Source organism: Dama dama, chromosome 21 (genome assembly GCF_033118175.1).
Source record: "Dama dama isolate Ldn47 chromosome 21, ASM3311817v1, whole genome shotgun sequence".
Lineage (NCBI taxonomy): Eukaryota > Metazoa > Chordata > Mammalia > Artiodactyla > Cervidae > Dama > Dama dama.
In genome coordinates this window covers 32333925-32355022 of record NC_083701.1, presented here as the reverse complement: position 1 = coordinate 32355022, position 21098 = coordinate 32333925, and the positions used below count along the sequence as shown (strand labels likewise).

Genomic DNA, 21098 nt, shown 5'->3' with positions numbered 1-21098 from the left:
AGTACAGCTTCTATAAAATACAACTGCAATTCTCTCCAGTTAAAACATACAATGTGACCCAGCATTTCCACTTCAAGGTACATACTCAAAATCATGGATCATGAGTATTCAAACAACTACCTCTATGTCAATGTTTATAGTAGGACTATTCATGATAGCAAAATGTAGAAATAACCAAAGTATCCTAAAATAAATGGATGAATAAACAGAATGTAGTCTATTTATACAATGGAATATGATTCAACCACAAAAAAGAATGAAGTTCTATTACCTGCTGCAATGGGAATGAACCTAAAAATATTACGCGAGGTAAAATAAGTCAATCACAGGAAGCTCACACATCATGTGATTCTATTAAGATGAAAGTGTTAGTCACTCAGTTCAGTTCAGTTCAGTCGCTCAGTCGTATCTGACTCTGCAACCCCATGGACTGCAGCACGCCAGGCTTCCCTGTCCACCACCACCTCCCAGAGTTGACTCAAACTCAGGTGCATTGAGTCAGTGATGCCATCCAACCATCTCATCCTCTGTCGCCCCCTTCTCGCTCAGTCATGTCCAATTCTTTGTGCCAGGCTCCTCTGTCCATGGAATTTACCAAGCAAAAATACTGGAGCGGGTTGCCATTCCCTTCTCCAGGGGATCTTCCTGACCCAGGGGTCAAACTCAGGTGTCCCCACATTGCAGGCAGATTCTTTACAGCCTAAGCCAATCAGAACAGGCAAATTCATAGAGACAGAAAGCAAGTTTCCAGGGGCTGGTGGGAGGTAGAAATGTTGAGTGACTGTACAGTTTCCTTTTCTGAGGTGAAATGTTTTGGTAAGAAAGAGGTTATGGTAGCACACTATTTTGAATGTACCAAATGCCATTTGAATTGTACAATTCAAAATGCTTAATTTTTGTTATATTATTTTAACCTAAAAAAGTATATTTTTGAGTGATTTGTTATGAAGCCATGGTAACTAGAATATCTCTAAAACATTTTTGACTCTCCAAGGTCACAGTGTTACACTTGTACATTTTATTTTAGACATTTCATTGTTCTTGTTTCTATCTGTAGGTCTATGACCCATATCAGATTGATTTTCAGCATGAATTAAGGTACGAATCAACGTGTGTATTTTTCCATATGAATCAATGTGTGTATTTTCCATATGAATATCCAATGTTGAAGGGACTGTTTCTTTTCTTACTGTATTGCTTAGATGTCCTTGTAAAAAACCATTTGACTGCATACGTAGGTTTTTTTTTTTTTCACTTTTTATTAAGGTCAATTGATCTATTTTTCCATCCTTTCTCCAAAATCACACTGTCTTGATAACTACAAGTTTTATAAAAAGACTTAAAGCCAGGCAGGGTAAATTCTCCAAGCTAGTTCATGTTTTTCAAGATTGCTTTAGAAAATCATGGTCGTTTGCCTTTCCAAATCAATTTAAAATAATACAGTCAATTTCAAGGACCTGTAGAGATTGGATAAAGATTGCACTTATTTCAATAAGAGGTTGCTATTTGTTTCTCTGTTTCCTCTTTTCTTGTCTTTGTTTTGGTAGACTAAATCAAAAAAATTGGGCATCCTATTTTAATAAACTTATTAACATTTTTTTTATTCTTTTTCATGCTTCTTTCTAGTGGTGCTTTATATATTACAACATACAATTGTGACTTACCAGTCTATGTTCAAAAGCTATTCTATTATTTCAGGAACAATTTATGTTTAAACAATATATTTCTAATTAATAACTCTGAATCCTATAATCTTAATGTCATGTTTATTATCTCTATATATAATATTAAAAATGCATGAGACTGTGTTAATAATTTTCCTTTAAAAAGCTAATAGTCCAGTGGAGGTTAACAGTAGGTCACCTGAAGAGAAAAGATATTAGATGCCAGTTTACCAGTAACATTTTGTGCCTACAGAACATCCCATAAACAGCAAAGTCTCTGCAAAATGATGGACCTTACAGCATTCTGTCCTCTAAGTGCTGAGATCCAGGACTTGGCTCTTTAAAATTAGCAAACTCTAGGGTTATGTATTCAGAGAAGGCAATGGCACCCCACTCCAGTACTCTTGCCTGGAAAATCCCATGGACTGAGGAGCCTGGTGGGCCGCAGTCCATGGGGTTGCTACGAGTTGGACATGACTGAGCGACTTCACTCTCACTTTTCACTTTCATGCATTGGAGAAGGAAATGGCAAACTGCTCCAGTGTTCTTCCCTGGAGAATCCCAGGGACAGGGGAGCCTGGTGGGCTGCCATCTATGGGGTCGCACAGAGTCAGACATGACTGAAGCGACGCAGCAGCAGCAGGGTTATGTATTAATATTTATCGTTGGGAAAGAATGAAGACAGACAGACAGACATTTCCAAGGATAGAAAGAGAAATGTGAGACTGAGAACTGATTGATTTCATTTATTCCTTTATTCTTTTTTTTCATTTAACACTATTCATTGAGCCAGGAACTGTACTAGATATTACTGGGAATATGGTTATGAACAACACATTTAAATTTTAAACTTCTATGCCTTTTTTAAATGTTGGGACCAAATATTATACACCAACCTGGTGAAGCAGTATAATTTAGCTAAAATAATAATTTTAAAAGAACATTTGCAGTTTGTTATTTGTATTACTTAACATAATTCTCACTAGAATTTTGTGGCTGATACAATTCTTTTTATGAGTGTCATTGTATAAACAAACAAACAAAAAAACTCAAGGAGTTAATTTCAGTTATTTTCACAAATGTTCCAAATTCAGAATCCAGTTAGCACATAATGATTTTTCAAAAGTTTCAAACAAAGATAAGTATTTTATATCTATTCCTTTCTCTGTTTAAATTAAAATCACATATCTCAGTCTGCAACAAACACAAGAAACTGATGTTTAAGAACAGCTTTCAGGCTCTTTTGTCTTCCAAGAATAGCTGACTTGCAACAAGATCCTAAGATATAGGACATGTTTATGCATATGTGGTGGTAACAGAGCAATGGAAGAACTTAGCGGCTAGAAAGGCAGAGAGAAAGGCGGAGAGGCACTGAGGGAAGGGGCACTTATTTTGGGAGAGAACAAATACACAACCTTCAGTAATAAAGGAGTAGGACTTCAGAGAGATCCTGGATGAAGGATTTTTTTTTAATTTTGTTAAATGTTTTGAAAAGAAACCTTCTTTGCCTTCCCTCTAAAAGATTTAATTTGTTTTTATATCCTTTATTAAATGTAGGGTTGGTATTGCTCCGAACATGATAAAATACTGCAACTGTTCCTGAGAGGCAAGGGACCTGCACCATGAAGTTTACATTCTTAAAAGAATATTATACTCAAAGGTCTAAACCAATCACATATGCTTGAGAATATATGTTAATGCTAAAACAAATGTGAAATTAATTACAATTAATAGGCAGAAATATCAGAAACAAATTTGGTTTCAATTCTTACCTTTTCTTCACTTTACTAACACATACTTAATATACATTAAGTTAATATTTAAATGACAAATTTCCTTACATGATTTTGATTCTGGAGATGGTGGATAAATATTAGACACAGCAAGGTCACTTTTTGACTTTTTAGGCTTCTTTGCACTTAACTGCCAGGGTTTATCATAGTTTCTGAAATCTCTTCTTGTTCCTTTATGTTCTGTCAAACAAAAAAAAAAAACACACAATAAAAACAATAAGTGATTTCATGATTGATCAAAAATTAAATCCATGAATTAATTAGATATACCTAGCGAAAGCTATGCTGCCTTGTATCAAAATAATGCAAATATCCCAGATTATTACTTGCTTTATTTGTCCTGTAAATGTGAGTTTTGCATTTGATATGAATTAGTTTATATATTAATGTGATTAAAATGATGTTAAGCTGTGAAATTATTTGAAAGTCTTTTTAAGGCACAGATTACTTAAAATAATATTCTATAAATGGGTGTCATGGAATAAAGCATTGTATTTTGCTGTAAATAAAAACAACTAAATGTTTAAGTAAATTTTACTCATCTGATGTTACCTTATCTGTTATTCACTATGACATGTAAAACCACTGGCGCACACATACATTTCCACCACAGTATTTGTTAGGGAAATTAAATAAATAGACTTGTTTACTCTTCAGGGACAAAACAGAGCAGGCCTCTGACCTTGCTTCTAACCTTCCTGGACACAGCCCTGACTGGGAGTGACTGCGAATGACTGAATGACTGCCGGCTGTGAGTGCAGGACTTGCAGCACCACAGATAAGATGCAGGGGTAGGGGGGAACCTTGAGATTGTTTAGCCCCTGAAGAGGGCCTGAACAACCAAGTCCCAGGCTTAAACAACATTCCAAATTTTACAAGACAAAACATTGTACAGGAGGCAGTGATCAAGGCCCTCCCCAAGAAAAACAAACACAAAAAGGCAAAATGGTTGTCTGAGGAGGCCTTACAAATAGCTGAGAAAAGAAGAGAAGCAAAAGGCAAAGGAGAAAAGGAAAGATACATCCATCTGAAAGCAGAGTTCCAAAGAATAGCAAGGAGAAATAAGAAAGCCTTCCTCAGTGATCAATGCAACGAAATAGAGGAAAACAATAGAATAGGAAAGACTAGAGATCTCTTCAAGAAAATCAGAGATACCAAGGGAACATTTCATGCAAAGATGGGCTCAATAAAGGACAGAAATGGTATGGACCTAACAGAAGCAGAAAATATTAAGAAGAGGTGGCAAGAATACACAGAAGAACTATACAAAAAATATCTTCATGACCCACATAACCACGATGGTGTGATCACTCACCTAGAGCCAGACATTCAGGAATGCAAAGTCAAGGGGGCCTTAGGAAGTATCACTATGAACAAAGCCAGTGGAGGTGATGGAATTCCAGTTGAGCTATTTCAAATCCTAAAAGATGATGCTGTATAATGATGATTGCTGCACTCAATATGCCAGCAAATTTGGAAAACTCAGAAGTGGACACAGAACTGGAAAAGGTCAGATTTCATTCCAATCCCAAAGAGAGGTAATGCCAAAGAATGCTCAAACTACCACACAATTGCACTCATCTCAAATGCTAGCAAAGTAATGCTCAAAATTCTCCAAGCCAGGCTTCAACAGTACATGAATTATGAACTTCCAGATGTTCAAGCTGAATTTAGAAAAGGCAGAGGAACCAGAGATCAAATTGCCAACATCCACTGGATCATACAAAAAGCAACAGAGTTCCAGAAAAACATCTAATTCTCTTTTATTGACTATGCCAAAGTCTTTGACCATGTGGATCACAACAAACTGTGGAAAACTCTTCAAGAGGTGGGAATACCAGACCACCTTACTTGCTTCCTGAGAAATTTGTATGCAGGTCAAAAAGCAACAGTTACAACTGGACATGGACAACAGACTAGATCCAAATTGGGAAAGGAGTACGTCAAGGCTGTATATTGTCACCCTGCTTATTTAGCTTACATGCAGAATACATGGTGTGAAATGCCGGACTAGATGATGTACAAGCTGGAATCAAGATTGTGGGGAAAAATATCAATAACCTCAGATATGCAGATAACACCATGCTTAAGGCAGAAGGTGAAGAGGAACTAAAGAGTCTCCTAATGAAGGTGAAAGAGGAGAATGAAAAACTTGCTTAAAACTCAACATTCAGAAAACAAAGATCATGGCATCCGGTCCCATCACTTCATAGCAAATAGAAGGGGAAACAATGGAAACAGTGAGAGATACTGTTACTTTCTTGGGCTCCAAAATCACTGCAGATGGTGACCGTAGCCATGAAATTAAAAGATGCTTACTCCTTGGAAAACAGTTATGATCAACCTAGATAGCATATTAAAAAGCAAAGACATTCAGTTCAGTTCAGTTCAGTCACACAGTTGTATCCGACTCTTTGCGACCCCATGAACAGCAGCATGCCAGGCCTCCCTGTCCATCACCAACTCCCAGAGTCCACCCAAACCCGTGTCCATTGAGTCAATTCTTCGGCACTCAGCTTTCTTTATAGTCCAGCTCTCACATCCATACAAGACCACTGGAGAAACCATAGCCTTGACTAGACGGACCTTTGTTGACAGAGTAATGTCTCTGCTTTGCCAACAAAGGTCCATCTAGTCAAGGCTATGGTTTTTCCAGTGGTCAAGTATGAATGTGAGAGCTGGACTATTAAGAAAGTTTAGCACTGAAGAATTGATGCTTTTGAACTGTGGTATTGGAGAAGACTCTTGAGAGTCCCTGGACTGCAAGGAGATCAGGCCAGTCAATCCTGAATGAAATTAGTCCTGAATATTCATTGGAAGGACTGATGCTGAAGCTGAAAGTACAATACTTTGGCCACCTGATGCGAAGAACTGACTCATTGGAAAAGACCCTGATGCTGGGAAAGATTGAAAGCAGGAGGAGTAGGGGACGACAGAGGATGAGATGGTTGGATGGTATCACCAACTCGATGGACATGAGTTTGAGTAAGCTCCGGGAGTTGGTGTTGGACAGGGAAGCCTGGCATGCTGCACTTCATGGGGCCGCAAAGAGTTGGACACGACTGAGTGACTGTACTGAACTAACCTGAGACTTACAATTTGGTTACAGATTGATGATGATATCAGTTTGCATCCGTCCTGGGTTTATAAGGGGGAACCTTGAATTGTAATCTTTGAAGTCTCACACACAGAGCTGATGCACTGCCCAGGACCGTTCCCCAATTGGTACCTCAGACTGCTGTCACATGGGACTTCTCCACATTGTTTAAGTCTGAATGTCAGCAAGTCCAATTTGGTGATGTATCTTCTGCTCTATTTCTCTTCTTTTAATGTTAGTATATTGAAAGTAAGCCAGATAATTCTCTGACAAATATTTTTATTATTTATTCATATATAACAAGTGGCTTATTTTGTTAACAAATCCATTGACCCTGAGACGAAACTGAAAACATTCAGCAAAATAGTATCACTCATTTTTTCCACTGTTCTGTTCAAGAAAGAGTAATTCAGTCCCCTTTACTGAAAGCTACAGCTCCCCTTCAAAGGCGGTCAGTATCATACCAACTTTCAAATGAAATGATCTTTCCAGGAGTTCATCCCTCTTGACATCTTTTCATCCCATATTTTTAGACAGACTCTATTGTGGAGCTTTTTCTTCTTTTATTCTCAGGGCATTATATTCTCCTTATCCCCATATCACCTACCTAACTGCACCTTGTCTGTCTTATTCATTGCTTCCTTATCTTTTATCTAAATGACGTTCCTTAGCTTCCTTTCTTCTACCTTCTTGTTTAAATTTCAATATTTTCAAATCATCCTAGCTCTATGCATGATTCATAAATCTTTCTCTGGCTACCCACTTATAAACACCAAGCAGACATCATGAAATATTACAGAGATTCCTCAAATTCTCATGTTAAGTTTGTACTTAGTGAGTTGTTATCCAGTTTTTCTACTGCAAACATCCCATTAAATACCAAAAGAGGTATAAATATTCTAAAATACTAGTAACAGAAATATTGGTCTATGAACAGAAACACTGTTCTGCATTCTGCCATAGACAGTATTAAGACAAAAGATAGACATATCATAAATAGATTGAAAAATATCTAGACATTCACAATGCTTGCCCCTACCTCAGATTCAGCTCCTTATATTGTTTCACAGTCTATCAGAATTTGTCTTTCTTTATTCAGCCTAGGACCATAGTTTCTTCTAATGCAACACAGCTAAAGGAATTAAAAATCATTACCAGTCAAGGAAAAAAAAAAGAATCATGGACACAAAACACAGTATCTCATGATACAAAGAAAAACCAAAAGCAGCCATAGAAGAATACTACACTGGATTTTACAGGTTTTAAAATTCTCCACTATGAAAGAAAAAGAAATCCACATTAATTTGAATATCTTGGCAGTGATACTGTTCTTATTTAATGTGTTGGAAAGAGATGTGAGACAGAAAGTCACTTGTCAGTATCTCAGAGACCTATAGGATCTGACTGACACTACAAGTAGTAGCAGCCGTGAGTTCACCCGTCTCCCCCAGATGTTTTAAAACTTACCTAAATAGTTCTAAGCTATATGGTAAGGGAACAAAAAAGAAGAGAATAATAAATACCTACACTATTTACTGACAAACCTAAAACTAGATGGGCTTCTCCCATGGCTCAGCAGTAAAGATCCTCCTGCCTGCCAATGCAGGAGACAAAGGTTCGATCCCTGGTTTGGGAAGATCCCCTGGAGGAGGCAATGGCAATCCACTCCAGCATTCTTGCCTGGGAAATCCCATGGACAGAGGAGCCTGGAGGGCAGCAGTCCATGGGGTCACAAAACAACAGGACGTGACTTAGCAACTAAACAAACAAAACTAATTAGAACATTCTTCATTTAAATTCAAATAAACAAAATAAATATTTTAACAAAGAAGATTCCATATAAAAGGCAAGAATACATCACTCAATATATAGAAGAAATTCATAGTTTGAGGACAGATTTACTATGAAAAAACCTTTAAATTTTAGAATATGGCTAATTTATCATCTTAATACAAATAAAATAGACTCTGTGAAGCAAAAAGAAATGAGAAAAGAGATAAAACTGTAAAACTATAATTGCTAAGGTAAATGAAAGAAGATAAAGAATACTGACAGGAAATTAAAATGCAGTATGTACCAACATTTAAATCTGTATACAAAGCCAGAAAGAGAAAGGCAATACTGCAGAAAATTGAATCAGTGACAGGCAGAACACACTTGACAAACATCCCTAGATGTTATTAATAAAGTAAAGAAAACAATTTACACATAGCTGACTTTTCTGAAGGAATCAAAACAAATACAATAGAAGCATTAAGTACACAAGAAGACAACTGTTCTAGGATAAAGACGCAGGTTTGCTAATTGAAAGGATTCACTGGATAAAATGAAAAATAAGAAAAGAGGCAAACATCCAGATGTGTTCCCAGTAAAACTCTTGAATATCAGAAATAAAGAAAAAAACAAATCCCATAAGTGTTTAATAATAGAGCATCTAAGAATAAGTAAAAACAAGGTTGCTTTCAACTTTCTCCTAGACATTAAAAGACAAACTTCTGAGAACATGTTAAGTCCCCAAGATGCTAGATAAATTTAATAGCAAAAAGCGGGCACCTTCAGATATTTTCAAAAAGTATTAACCTAAATAGTTTGCATATTGAGACCTTTTCTAACTAATTATAACAAGCACCAAAGGAAATAATTCAAAATAACAGTCAAAGTTTAAACTGGCACTATTTACTGTCACCTGAATTACCACCTCTTCTGCTAACACTCGTATCCAAGAGTTAGTCTCTGCTTTCCTTCTCCCTCCCGCCATATCCTTCTCTCTAAAATCTTTCCTCTTCACCTTCTGGGGCATACATTCCATGGTAAACAACAGTCTTCCATCTTCAAATCCTCTCCTTCAAGAGAAGAGCCATGTCATTCTTTCCACAACAGTGCTCCCTCCTCTGCAGTTTCTTGGAATGAAAGGTGTTCATCCCCTCCTCATGTGTCACCTGCCACAGGCTGGGATTTTCTGGTCCATCCACGGTGGGTTTTTTTGTCCTGTTTGTTTGTTTTGGAGTGGAATTGCTTTACAATGCTGTGTTACTTTCTGCTGTTCAATGAAGTGAATCAGCTATGTGTATACATGTATCCCCTCCCTCTTGGACCTACCTCCCACCTACATCCCCCATCCCACTCTCAAGTCTTCACAGACCACCAAGCCGAGCTCGCTGTGCTACACGGCAGCTTTCCACCAGCTCTCTATTTTATATATGGTAGTGTATATATGTCAATCCTAATCTCCCAGTTCATCCCACCCTCCCCTTCCCTACTGTGTCCACAAGTTCATTATCTATACTGCGTCTCTATTCCTGCCCTGGAAATGGTTCATCTGTACATTTTTCTAGATTCCACATATACAGCAGCTAGGACAAGGAAACAAGCTAAATATCCAATGACAGATGAATGGATAAAGATGTGGTACATATACATGATGGAATATTACTCAGCCATAAAAAAGAACGAAACTGGGTCATTTGTAGAGATCTGGGTAGACCTACAGTCTGTCATACAGAGTGAAGTAAGTCAGAAAAAGAAAAACAAATACGGTCCGGTCATGTTGAGCTGAAAGTTTCTCCTCTCCTGTGGTAAGTGCTGCGTGTCTATACTGCTCACCACTCTTCATCACTGCATGTTTCTGCTCCTGATTACTCTTGCAGCCCTACTCAAGACACTGGCACAGTTACCCTTGACCTTTCAACAACCAGAATGAAACCCTGGTGACCTCTTAATTTCTTAAACAAACCATGTATTGAGTCTCACACTTCACTGTCCTCTCAAACCCTAAAGAACTTCACTTCCCTGAACTTCAGAGCCCACAAACTCAGGCCACCCACAGGACTTTCTCATCATCTGGAATCATTTCCCCTCAAAAGTCTTGGTCCCAAACATCACAATTTCCCTGGCCTTCTCAATATTTCATATTTTCACCATACCTTCCTTTACATTGGCCTCTTAAAGATTCTTAGTTCTCTGATCTGCTTTTTATGTCTAGACTGTTTCCTTGCTCCCTCCCTCTCATACCGGGCCACATGCTTTGATCACTTGTACAATTTACCCACAGACATCCTCAACGCTTTCATAAAACTGTCTGTCCACCCTTCATCCTCACTGCGGTACATCCACAGTTCTCATCAGTCTCTTAAACTGTGTTTCTCCCCTTCCTCCTAGCACTTCTGGGCACTGTGGGGGAAAAACCACAATCCTGCCCATAATTTCCATGATTATTACTTCATGTCTTGAATTTTAGATAAGCCCCTGGACTGCTTCAGTCTTTTTTATTTTCCTTTGCCAAGTCTCTTTTTATTCCTCACAATCATTATCATTCACTTCAATTTCTCCGATTTATTCCCCAAAACTCTTGTCCTCAGCAAACAACTTCACTTCTTAAAAAAATGGCAAAACATAGGTGAAAAATATCATCTCACACTTGCCTTATCCCAGTCCAGCTCCTACTCTAAATTTAAGCACAACTTCTTCCATTCTTCCATTCTCATAATTTTAATGTGCACAATCCTGAATCCTGAATAGCACAATGTGCTATTCCTGAAACTTCTGCCTTAACCCATCCAAAGTTTTAGACTCATATCCAATAGCCTGCTAGAATTACCTACTAAGATGCCCCAAGAAATTCAAGTTCATCCAAAGAAGCTGGATGAATTTTAGTCTTGTGTTCCCCTCTTGCTTTGTTTTGTTGTTGTTCAGTCACTCAGTTGTGTCCAACTCTTTGTGACCCCATGAACAGCAGCTCACCAGGCTTCCCTGTCCTTCATTATCTCTCAGTTTTCTCAAACTCATACCCATTGAGTCAGTGATGCTATCTAACCATCTCATCCTCTGTCACCCCCTTCTCCTCCTGCCCGCAATCTTTCCAAGCATCAAGGTCTTTTCCAGTGAGTCAGCTCTTGTGCATCAGGTGGCAAAGTATTGGAGCTTCAGCTTCAGCATCAGTCCTTCCAATGAATATTCAGAGTTGATTTCCTTTAGGACTAACTGGTTTGATCTCCTTACTCCCAAGGGAGTCTCTTGCTTTATGAACAATCACTTCTACCATTACCCAAATTAGACAACTATGAGTTATAAAAATCTCCTTCCCTCTCCAATCAATGAGTTATTAAGTACTTGTGCTAGTCAAAATTCTAAAATGATCCATCCCCCAATCTCTGTCCCCTCATGTATGCCCTAATAATTCCCTCCTCTTGAACATATTCAAGACTTTGACTTTCATCAAACCAACAGAATATAGCAAAGGTGATAGGATGTCAATGCCATGATATATTGTATTATAAGATTCCATCTTAGTAAACCTTACTGAAAGAAATTCTCTTCCTTGTTACAGAAATAAGCCTGCTATATTTTAAAGTGATAACCAACAAGGACCTACGGTATAGCATACAGAACTCTGCTGAACGTTATGTAGCAGCCTAATGAGGGAGGGCAGGGGGGCTTGGGGGAGAATGGATCCATGTATATGTATGGCTAAGCCCCTTCACTGTTCACCTGAAATCCTCACAACATTGCTAACTGGCTACACTCCAATACAAAGTTAAAAGTTCAAAAATAAATAAATAAACGTAAGAAGGCTGAGCGCTGAAGAACTGATGCTTTTGAATCATGGTGCTGAAAAAAACTTGAGAGTCCCTTGGACAGCAAAGAGATCAAACCAGTCAATCCTAAAAGAAAGTCAACCCTGAAGTCATCGGAAGGACTGATGCCAAAGCTGAAGCACCAATACTTTGGCCACCTGGTGTGAACAGCCAACTCACTGGAAAAGACCCAGTTGCTGGGAAAGATTAAAGGCAAAAGGAAGAGTGGCCAACAGAGAATGAGATGGTTAGACAGCATCACCGACTCAATGAACATGAATCTGAGCAAACTCTGGAAGGCAGTGAAGGACAGGGAAGCCTGGCATGCTGCAGTCCATGGGGTCCCAAAGACTTGGATACAACTTAGCAACTTAGCAAACTGAGTTTGCTTAGCAACTGAACAACAATAGCAACAAATTCTCTCTCAGGAAACAAAAAGAAATAAGCTGCCATGATGCAAGAGCTGTGTGGCAAAGAACTGTGGGCTGTACCTATTTGTTGAGAGCAGCTGCTGGTTCAGACGCAGCAAGAAAACAGGGACTTCAGTCATATAGTCACAAGGAAATTAATTCTGCCAACAACCTGAATGAACTTGGAAGCAGATTCTTTCTTATTCCAGCCTCCAGATGAAGATACAACCTGGCCAACATCTTGATCTATAGCTTTGTATGATGAAACAGAAGATCTGCTTAAACCCACCAGACTTTTGACTTGTAAATGGGATCTATTAAATGTGTGTTGATTAATGCTATAGAATTTAATACACTATTGTCTCTCCAGACATGATAACTTACAAATATGGGTCCCTATGAGTTTTAATGGGCTCATAGATGTTTATCTAGTCCACCTTCACAAGAATGGATTCCTCTTTGCAACTAGAAACCAGAGCCTATGCCTAATACTCACCTTGCTAAGAATCTAACCCTAAGAAAGTGACCAAGAAAAACCAAGAGTTCCCTCTTATTATACCAAAAGCTCATATTCTGGTTTCCTGTATGCAGCAGAGAACTTCTGTATAGATAACTAACACCAGAGTTGTCTACATTCTGCAGAGAATACCTTATCCCCTACCCACTTTAAGCACCAATGTGAGAATACAGCCAAAGAGAACCAAAATCCTTTCATGGGATCACAGAGGGCATGAAGAGAATAGAAGCAATGGTGCTATCCCCAGAAAGCATTTGGAATCCAGTCAGTCAGATATCATGGGAATCAAGTGAGGATTTAGCTACTCAAGTCACAGGTTTGGGGGTAGGATTTGGGTTCGGAAGTAAATACCAAACTAACAGACTAGTGTGTAGAAGAACTAAGCTATCAGACACACATTTTATAAATAAAAATCAAGGACAAGTCTACCCAATTATCTCACTAGTGCTTACTGGAGAGGTAAGGCTGATCCCCCAATGTTTACAGTAAATAAATCTTCCTAGGGTTGAACTTTCAACAAAGGTAAAATTAGAACTGAGGGAAACAGAGAATAATTATTCATTTGGGCTACAAAAAAGTAACTCTAGAAATGTACTGTTTACCCTTTTACCCAGAGGAGCTATAAGCACTTAATTCAAATTCTTCATAAAAAGAGAATAAATAACTAAAGTTTAAAATAATTAGTTTGAATTCATACGAAAGCTTTCCATGCAAATCTGAATCTTAAGCTTCTATTCAAATTGAATACAAAGATTCTCATGTTTGGAAGCCTAATAAATAACAATATATTCTAATTCAAGAATACTTTTTGAAAAGTTCTAGGGTATGGGTGAACACCAGTGAATACATGAAACCCTAGGTAATTATCTAGATTTATTTGTTATAAAAAGAAAGACTTTCATAAATTTTACATTAAATGTATTAACATTAACTGTAAAATATATCTTTTCATTTACCTAATGCTTCACTTTCTGCCCAGAGAGCTGCAGATCCAGATAAGGTTCTTTGAAGTTGCCCACGGTTTCCTTGTTTTGACTGAAGATGGTCAATGAGAAATGGGATTGGCTGGTCAGGTGTCTCAGTTATTAACTTGGTCATTAATTCCTGAAGGCAGAGTAGAGCATACATTTACATCTAATAATAACAGCAAACACATACACATCACTTACTATTACTAGGCACTGCTTTACCTACTCTATACACAGCAACTAATTTAATCCTCTTAACAATCTTTTCAGGCAGGTACAAGTTATTGGTCTCATTTTGAGGAAAGTAAATTGTCTACATTACATGGCTAATACATAGCAAAGCCAAGACATATTTGGAGTTTTAATATTTTATTTTTCCAAAACATACTGGAAGTTTAAGTTCTTTTGAAAAATTACAGTCAAATAAGTTTCAGATTACTATTTTGAGAGATGCCATTATATATCAAATTTTCAATATACCTCATCATATGATTTATATGCCAATGTCATTTTTCTTTCTTAACTATACATAAATATCCCCAAATGAAGAAAATGTTGGAATGAAAGAAACCAGTAACAAGTCACAGCTTCACAGAAACCAAAAAATATGTTAAACTGGTTCTTTAACAGAAGTTTCTTTTTTTCAAAAGGCCTGAAAGTTATTCATTCTTTCTTGCTCTTTTCTTTTTTTTTTTATTTTTAATGAGTGAAGCAATGGAGAGTTCCATTTTTGGACCGCTTTAGTGATGCTTTAAACTGGGGAGAAGTCTGCCTAAGGGTAATATCTACACATTGCTTTTGCCGGTCAGAAATGGCAAGAGCAAGCTCCAATTTGTGGTCAATTAGAATTCCCAGACTGTTCTTTTATCAACAGCTGCCAAGCCAACTGAACATCATTTCGAGCTGTGTAACTGGGTTTACGAACCTGCATGCACCACTTTAGATTCCTATTAGTCACATTTCATCTTGTTGGGTTTAGCTCAGAATTCTAGTCTGTCAATTGTCATTTTTTAAGTTCAGAGTCTGTGAGACACAGTGGCTCTAGTGATACAGTGTGTATCAAGCATTAGCGATGCTGATGGAAGGGATACTGGAAATTTCCCATCCCATTGTCTTTTTTTGTTGGTGGCCTATTTCCTCTGCCTTGAATGTTCTTTTCTGGGATGTTCAGATGGCTGGCTTGTCATCATTCAGTCTCTAATGATATCTTCTTAAAAAGTTTACCCTAACAAATCTTCATAATCTTTTATCACAGCATTTAGCACTCTCCAGAATCATCTTTTTTCATATTTGCTCTTCAGTGTGTGCCTGTCTCTCTTCCTCCCCTACTACAGCACCAAGACCCAGGGACCAACTGATTTGATCGCTACTCTCTCCTTAGGCCCTAGATTCTACCTAGCTCATAGCTGGTGTTAAATGAATGAATGAATATTTGGTGTATCAAACCCAGGGGATGACAGAGGATGAGACGGTTGGATGGGCTCACCGACTCGATGGACATGAGTTTGAGTAAGCTCCGGAAATTGGTGATGGACAGGGAAGCCTGGTGAGCTGCTGTCCATGGGGTCACAAAGAGTTAGACATGAAACTGATTGACTGAACTACTAGAACTAAAGTCCCTTATTGTCCTAACAAACAATGATTAAAGCATCCATAGATTTCTTAGCCCAGTAATACACATTCTTCTGAACTGCTACACCAGAAACTGCTGTCATATCCCAGAGATATTTGTTAACATTTATAACAGTCTAGGAACACATGGATTTGTCTGATTAGAGGCTAAATGGATTCTGTAGATGAGAAGATTACAATTTGATCTCAGAGACATGGATAAAATAATTCAAGGTATCTCAAAACTGTGCAGACTGAACATAAAGTTGGAACTAAAAAGAGCAAAGGATTTCTACCACAAACACATTGTGAAGCAACATATTTGTCAGACAAATGAATATAATGTTTTTATATTCTAAAAAGTAGGTAAGCAAACAATCAGCTGGCACAGGTCTTCTTTACTTCTGTTATTTAAAATTGCAATTATTACAAGTATAATTTAAGAGGTCATTCCTCTATGTGGTAAAGCAATGTAGGGTTCAATTAAAACCCAATTACACATCAGTGGAACATAACTTAAGACATTTTAGGTTTTGCTTCTGTAGAAAAAAAATATTATTATTCCATTCAAATCAGTTATACATTATAAAAGCAATGAGAAAATAAAGAGAAAAATAAATAGAAAGACCAACTAGACTACTCTTGTCACAGAAGGCCTTTCCTTTACTCTGATAGAGCAAAACTAGGTCAGATAAAGAACTTTAACTTAAATTCAGAAACTTTCCATCTAACTTGAAAGTTAAAAAAAGAAAAAAGCACAAGATCTTACAAGCTTTTTTTCCTTTAACTTTCAAGTTAGATGGTAAGTTTCTGGGTTTTTTTTTCCCAAGTAAATTAAAGTGTTCCTATACTGTCTTTATTTTTTTACATATTTTTTATTGGAATATAGGGCTTCCCTGGTGGTTCAACAGTAAAGAACCCACCTGCCAATGCAGTAAACACAAGTTTGATCCCTGGCTGGGAAGATCTCCTGCAGAAGGAAATGGCAACCCACTCTAGTAATATTGTTGCCTGGGAAATCCCATGGGCAAAAGACCCTGGCCGGCTACAGTCCACAGGGTCACAGAGAGCTGGACCTGACTCAGTGACTGAGCACACTGCATGCTTTGGAATATAATCGCTTTATAATGTCGTGTTGTTTCTGCTGTAGAACGGCGTTAATCAGCCATATGTATCCATACAGCCCCTCCCTCTTGAGCCTCCCCTCATCCTCCTCCATTCCACCCCTCCAGGTCATCGCAGAGCACCGAGTTCAGCTCCTTGTGCTATAGAGCAGCTTCCCACGAGCTGTCTGTTTTACACTTGGCAGTGTATACGCCTGTACACACTGGTAGTGTATACGTCGACGCTACTCTCTCAATTCATCCCGCACTCTTCTCCGCCTCTCTATGTCCACAAGTCCATTCTCTGCGTTGGTGCCTCTACTCCTGCCCTGCAAATAGGTTCATCAGGACCATTTTTCTAGATTCCACATATATACATAAATATATGACATTTGTTTTTCTCTTTCTGATTTACTTCACTCTGAATGACAGGCTCTCAGTTCATTCACAAAATGACAACTGACTGCATTTCATTCCTTCTGATGACTGAGTAATCGTCCATTGTATATATGTGCCACATCTTCTTTACCCATTCATCTGTATTAAAACCTGTATGACCCAGATACAGACTGGCTTCTATTTTCCTGACCAAAACCCCTTTAATCATATGTCCAAAAATGGTGTTAGCTAATATTCTCAAGTTTACTATCATTTTTATGTATGTATATGTTATTTTATATATGTATACATTTATTATTACACTGTTATTGCCATTTTATGTTTTTATAGCATATGTTTTAATACAATATGCACATTGCATCATTTTATTGGACTTATTGTTCTGATTATTAAGACTGATAAATGTTCTCTTAATACAGTTTATTATGAGCTGCAGTCTTTAATCATGAATATACTATATTGAGACAGCCTCTGAATTAATATGTTTCCTTTTTTGCTAATTATAATTCTGCTACCTATTTAAATATATCATTTTTAAAATATAAATATATAGGAAGATAATATTATTTTTAAAATGTTTAAAAATAATCCAGAGAACATAAATCATTAAGTAATTACTGAGCATAAATTTTAATTATATATCATGTAAATACATGGAAGTTAGGGCTTGTACTATATAGAACCTTGTACTATATAGAACATGGTCATAATTAATAAACTGGAGAATGAATGCTAACTATCAATTAATAGCAGTAATGACTGTCTCAAAATGCATTTTAGTTTGAATGTCCACCAGATAAAAGCAAAACCATGAGTGAGTTGGTAGCTCTTTGCAGTCATTTATTATTAAATAATAAGTGAACAGTTAAGGAAACGAGTAATCATGATCCAGTAGAAATAATTTTAATAACAGTCATTTCATTTGATGAAAACTATGGAATTTCATGGTTAAAAACCAAAATCACATGTATACACACAAACATCAAATTTTACATAATGTTCCTGGATGTTTACCCACCTAAGAGTTGACGCTCTAAGGTTTCAATGATTCCAGGATAAGAATCTTTGCTCCAGGTCCCACAGCAACACAGAGCATGCCATTATGCCTAAAACATTACTTATTCACTTAAATACTTACTTAGGAATTAGTTACTTCTGATTTCATTTCCTGAGAGAGAAGTCCTAGCCTCACTAGAAAGTTATCAGGAATCAAAATTAAAACCATTTCCAAAATCTCAGGGCTTTCTCATTATGCAGTCTTTTTGTTAAATCAATAAACATAAAGGATATTACACTCTAGTAATAATGGAAATGTGCATGCAAGCATGCTCAGTCATGTCCATGGACTATAACCTGCCAGGTTCCTCTGTCCATGGAATTTTCCAGGCAAGCATACTGGAGCGGGTTGCCATTTCCCCCTCCAGGGGATCTTCCAACCCAGGCATCGAACCTGCATTTCTTATGTCTCCTGCATTGGCAGGTGGATTCTTTACCACCAGCGCCACACACGAAGCCTAATAATGGAGACGATGTCAATCAAATGTATTTTTTACTCAACACCCATAATTACCTTAAATATTAATTGGTATTTGGCACGTTACCATCTGCAGGATATTTCAGTTCAAAACTGGCACTAAGATCTGATGACTGAATTAATTTATTCTAAATCTGCATATGTTTCAATTTTCTCTTTTTAATTAGGTCTTATTAAAAATTAGCATGAGATCACAACCTTCCAGACACTCACCCTCTCCACCACCACCCGTTTTTCATAAATAGGCAGTTAATGGGCACTGAATTGTCAACAAATGAAGGACAGAATACTTGAAAATCAGCTGTCTCCAAAATACTTTATGAAACACCCTTATTTTAAATTGATGCCAGGATTCCCAATTGATAGAATCCCAAATGGTTTCTACCCCCACCAGAACCCTTGCCTTGTTTCTCATTCCATTTTTCTAAACAGAAGTAGAATGGAGGAAAATTTTGTTCTGCTTCATTACATCTCTAAACTCTGTTATGGTTTTGCCTTTGGCAAGAAATAAGTTCCAATGCAGCACTAGGTTTCCATGTACAAGTGAGACAGACAAATATCTATTTGATGTTTTCTAGTCGGACTCTTCTGCTCACATAACTCAGACTGTCCTCTGGTTAGTCAACCTTCCTCCATCTCAGGACCATGCCCAGGCCTGCCCTAAACCTTCTCATTCACAATGAGAACTGAGATTTCCCTGGAAGGCTGAGCTCAACAGGAAAGGAAGAATGTGAAAATAAATGCTTAAAAGTATCAGTTATCTACTGCCTGATATGCACAGATGTCAAACATTTTCACATATTTAATCATTCACTATACATGAACAGGGGTTTCTTTGGTGGCTCAGCAGTAAAAAATCCTCCTGCCAGTACAGGAGACTCATGTTCGATCCTTGGGTGGGGAAGATCCCCTGGAGGAGGAAATGGCAACCACTCCACTATTCTTGCCTGGGAAATCCCATGGACAGAGGAGCCTGTAGCCCACCAGGCTCCTCTGTCCATGGGGTTGCAAAAGAGTCAGACACGACTTAGTAACTAAACAACAACAATACATTAAAGGACTTCATACTAGATGCACAACCAAACTAGGATACATGCACTGTTACTAAGGTGTGTGTTAACTCTCTACTCATTTCAGGTCACCTGCCCCTCACCAACAACCCACCAGTGCAAACAATCTTAGCCACACATCCAAACACAACCATACAGACCTAAGAAACTTTCATCCCTATTTCAAAAGGTTTTTAAGGATGGGGAACACATGTAAATCCATGGCTGATTCATGTCAATGTATGGCAAAAACCACTACAATATTGTAAAGTAATTAGCCTCCAACTAATAAAAATAAATGAAAAAATTTAAAAAATAGGTTCTTAGCCCTTCTGAAATATAATTTAATATAAAATTAGATTCATAATACTCATTTGTAATACAAAATAAAATGCAACTAAATAGACCAGGAACCTGTGGAAACAGTGGCTGACTATTTTTGGGGGCTCCCAAATCACTGCAGATGGTGATTGCAGCCATGAAACTAAAAGACTCTTGCTCCTTGGAAGGAAAGTTATGACCAACCTAGACGGCATATTGAAAAGTAGAGACATTACTTTGTCAACAAAGGACCATCTGGTCAAGGCTATGGTTTTTCCAGTAGTCATGTATGGATGTGAGAGCTGGACTATAAAGAAAGCTGAGCACCAAAGAATTGATGCTTTTGAACTGTGGTGTTGGAGAAGACTCTTGAGAGTCCCTTGGACTTCAAGGAGATCCAACCAGTCCATCCTAAAGGAAATAAGTCCTGAATATTCATTGGGAGGACTGATGCTGAAGCTGAAAGTCCAATACTTTGGCCACCTAATGCGAAGAACTGACTCATTTGAAAAGACCCTGATGCTGGGAAGGATTGGGGGCAGGAGGAGAAGGGGTAGACAGAGGACGAGATGGTTGGATGGCATCACCGACAACGCACATGGGTTTGGGTGGACTCTGGGAGCTGGTGATGGACAGGGAGGCCTGGCGTGCCGTAGTTCATAGGGTCGCATAGAGTTGGACACGACTGAGCAACTGAACTGAACTGAATTCACTTTGTATATTATAAAACATAATCCAGGTATGGAAAGTTAAAAAAAAAAAGAGAGAGGGTGGTTTTGTAATGAAGATTAAGAATAATGAAAGTAATACAATTAAAAAATATTCTAAACTCTAGAGCTGAATTTTAGACACTAAATTCTCTCTGCTTTTAATAATATAGGCAAATAATAAACCTAACCAGCAGATGACAAGTTATGGAGTATTTTATCTAATACCTATTAATCCCACCTAGAAGACATCTCTGTATTAGAGATACTAAAGTAGATTTCATATTTAATTTAATTTTTTAATATTTAGTATCTACTTTGAAAAGTTTTCATATAAACGTACAAGCTTGTA

The 21098-nt window shown here is 37.6% G+C and overlaps 1 protein-coding gene across 2 annotated transcripts in view; it reads right to left on the bottom strand.

The window, feature by feature from the left end:
- C21H8orf34 (chromosome 21 C8orf34 homolog) overlaps positions 1-21098 on the bottom strand; it is a 357039-nt gene that overhangs the window by 278001 nt on the left and 57940 nt on the right. For both annotated transcript variants that reach the window (XM_061123439.1, XM_061123440.1), the window contains exons 2-3: positions 14011-14158; positions 3506-3637 (exon numbers count right to left, since the gene is read on the bottom strand). In XM_061123439.1, the coding sequence (XP_060979422.1) occupies positions 3506-3637; positions 14011-14158 (280 nt within the window). The remainder of the gene's footprint in view (positions 1-3505; positions 3638-14010; positions 14159-21098) is intronic.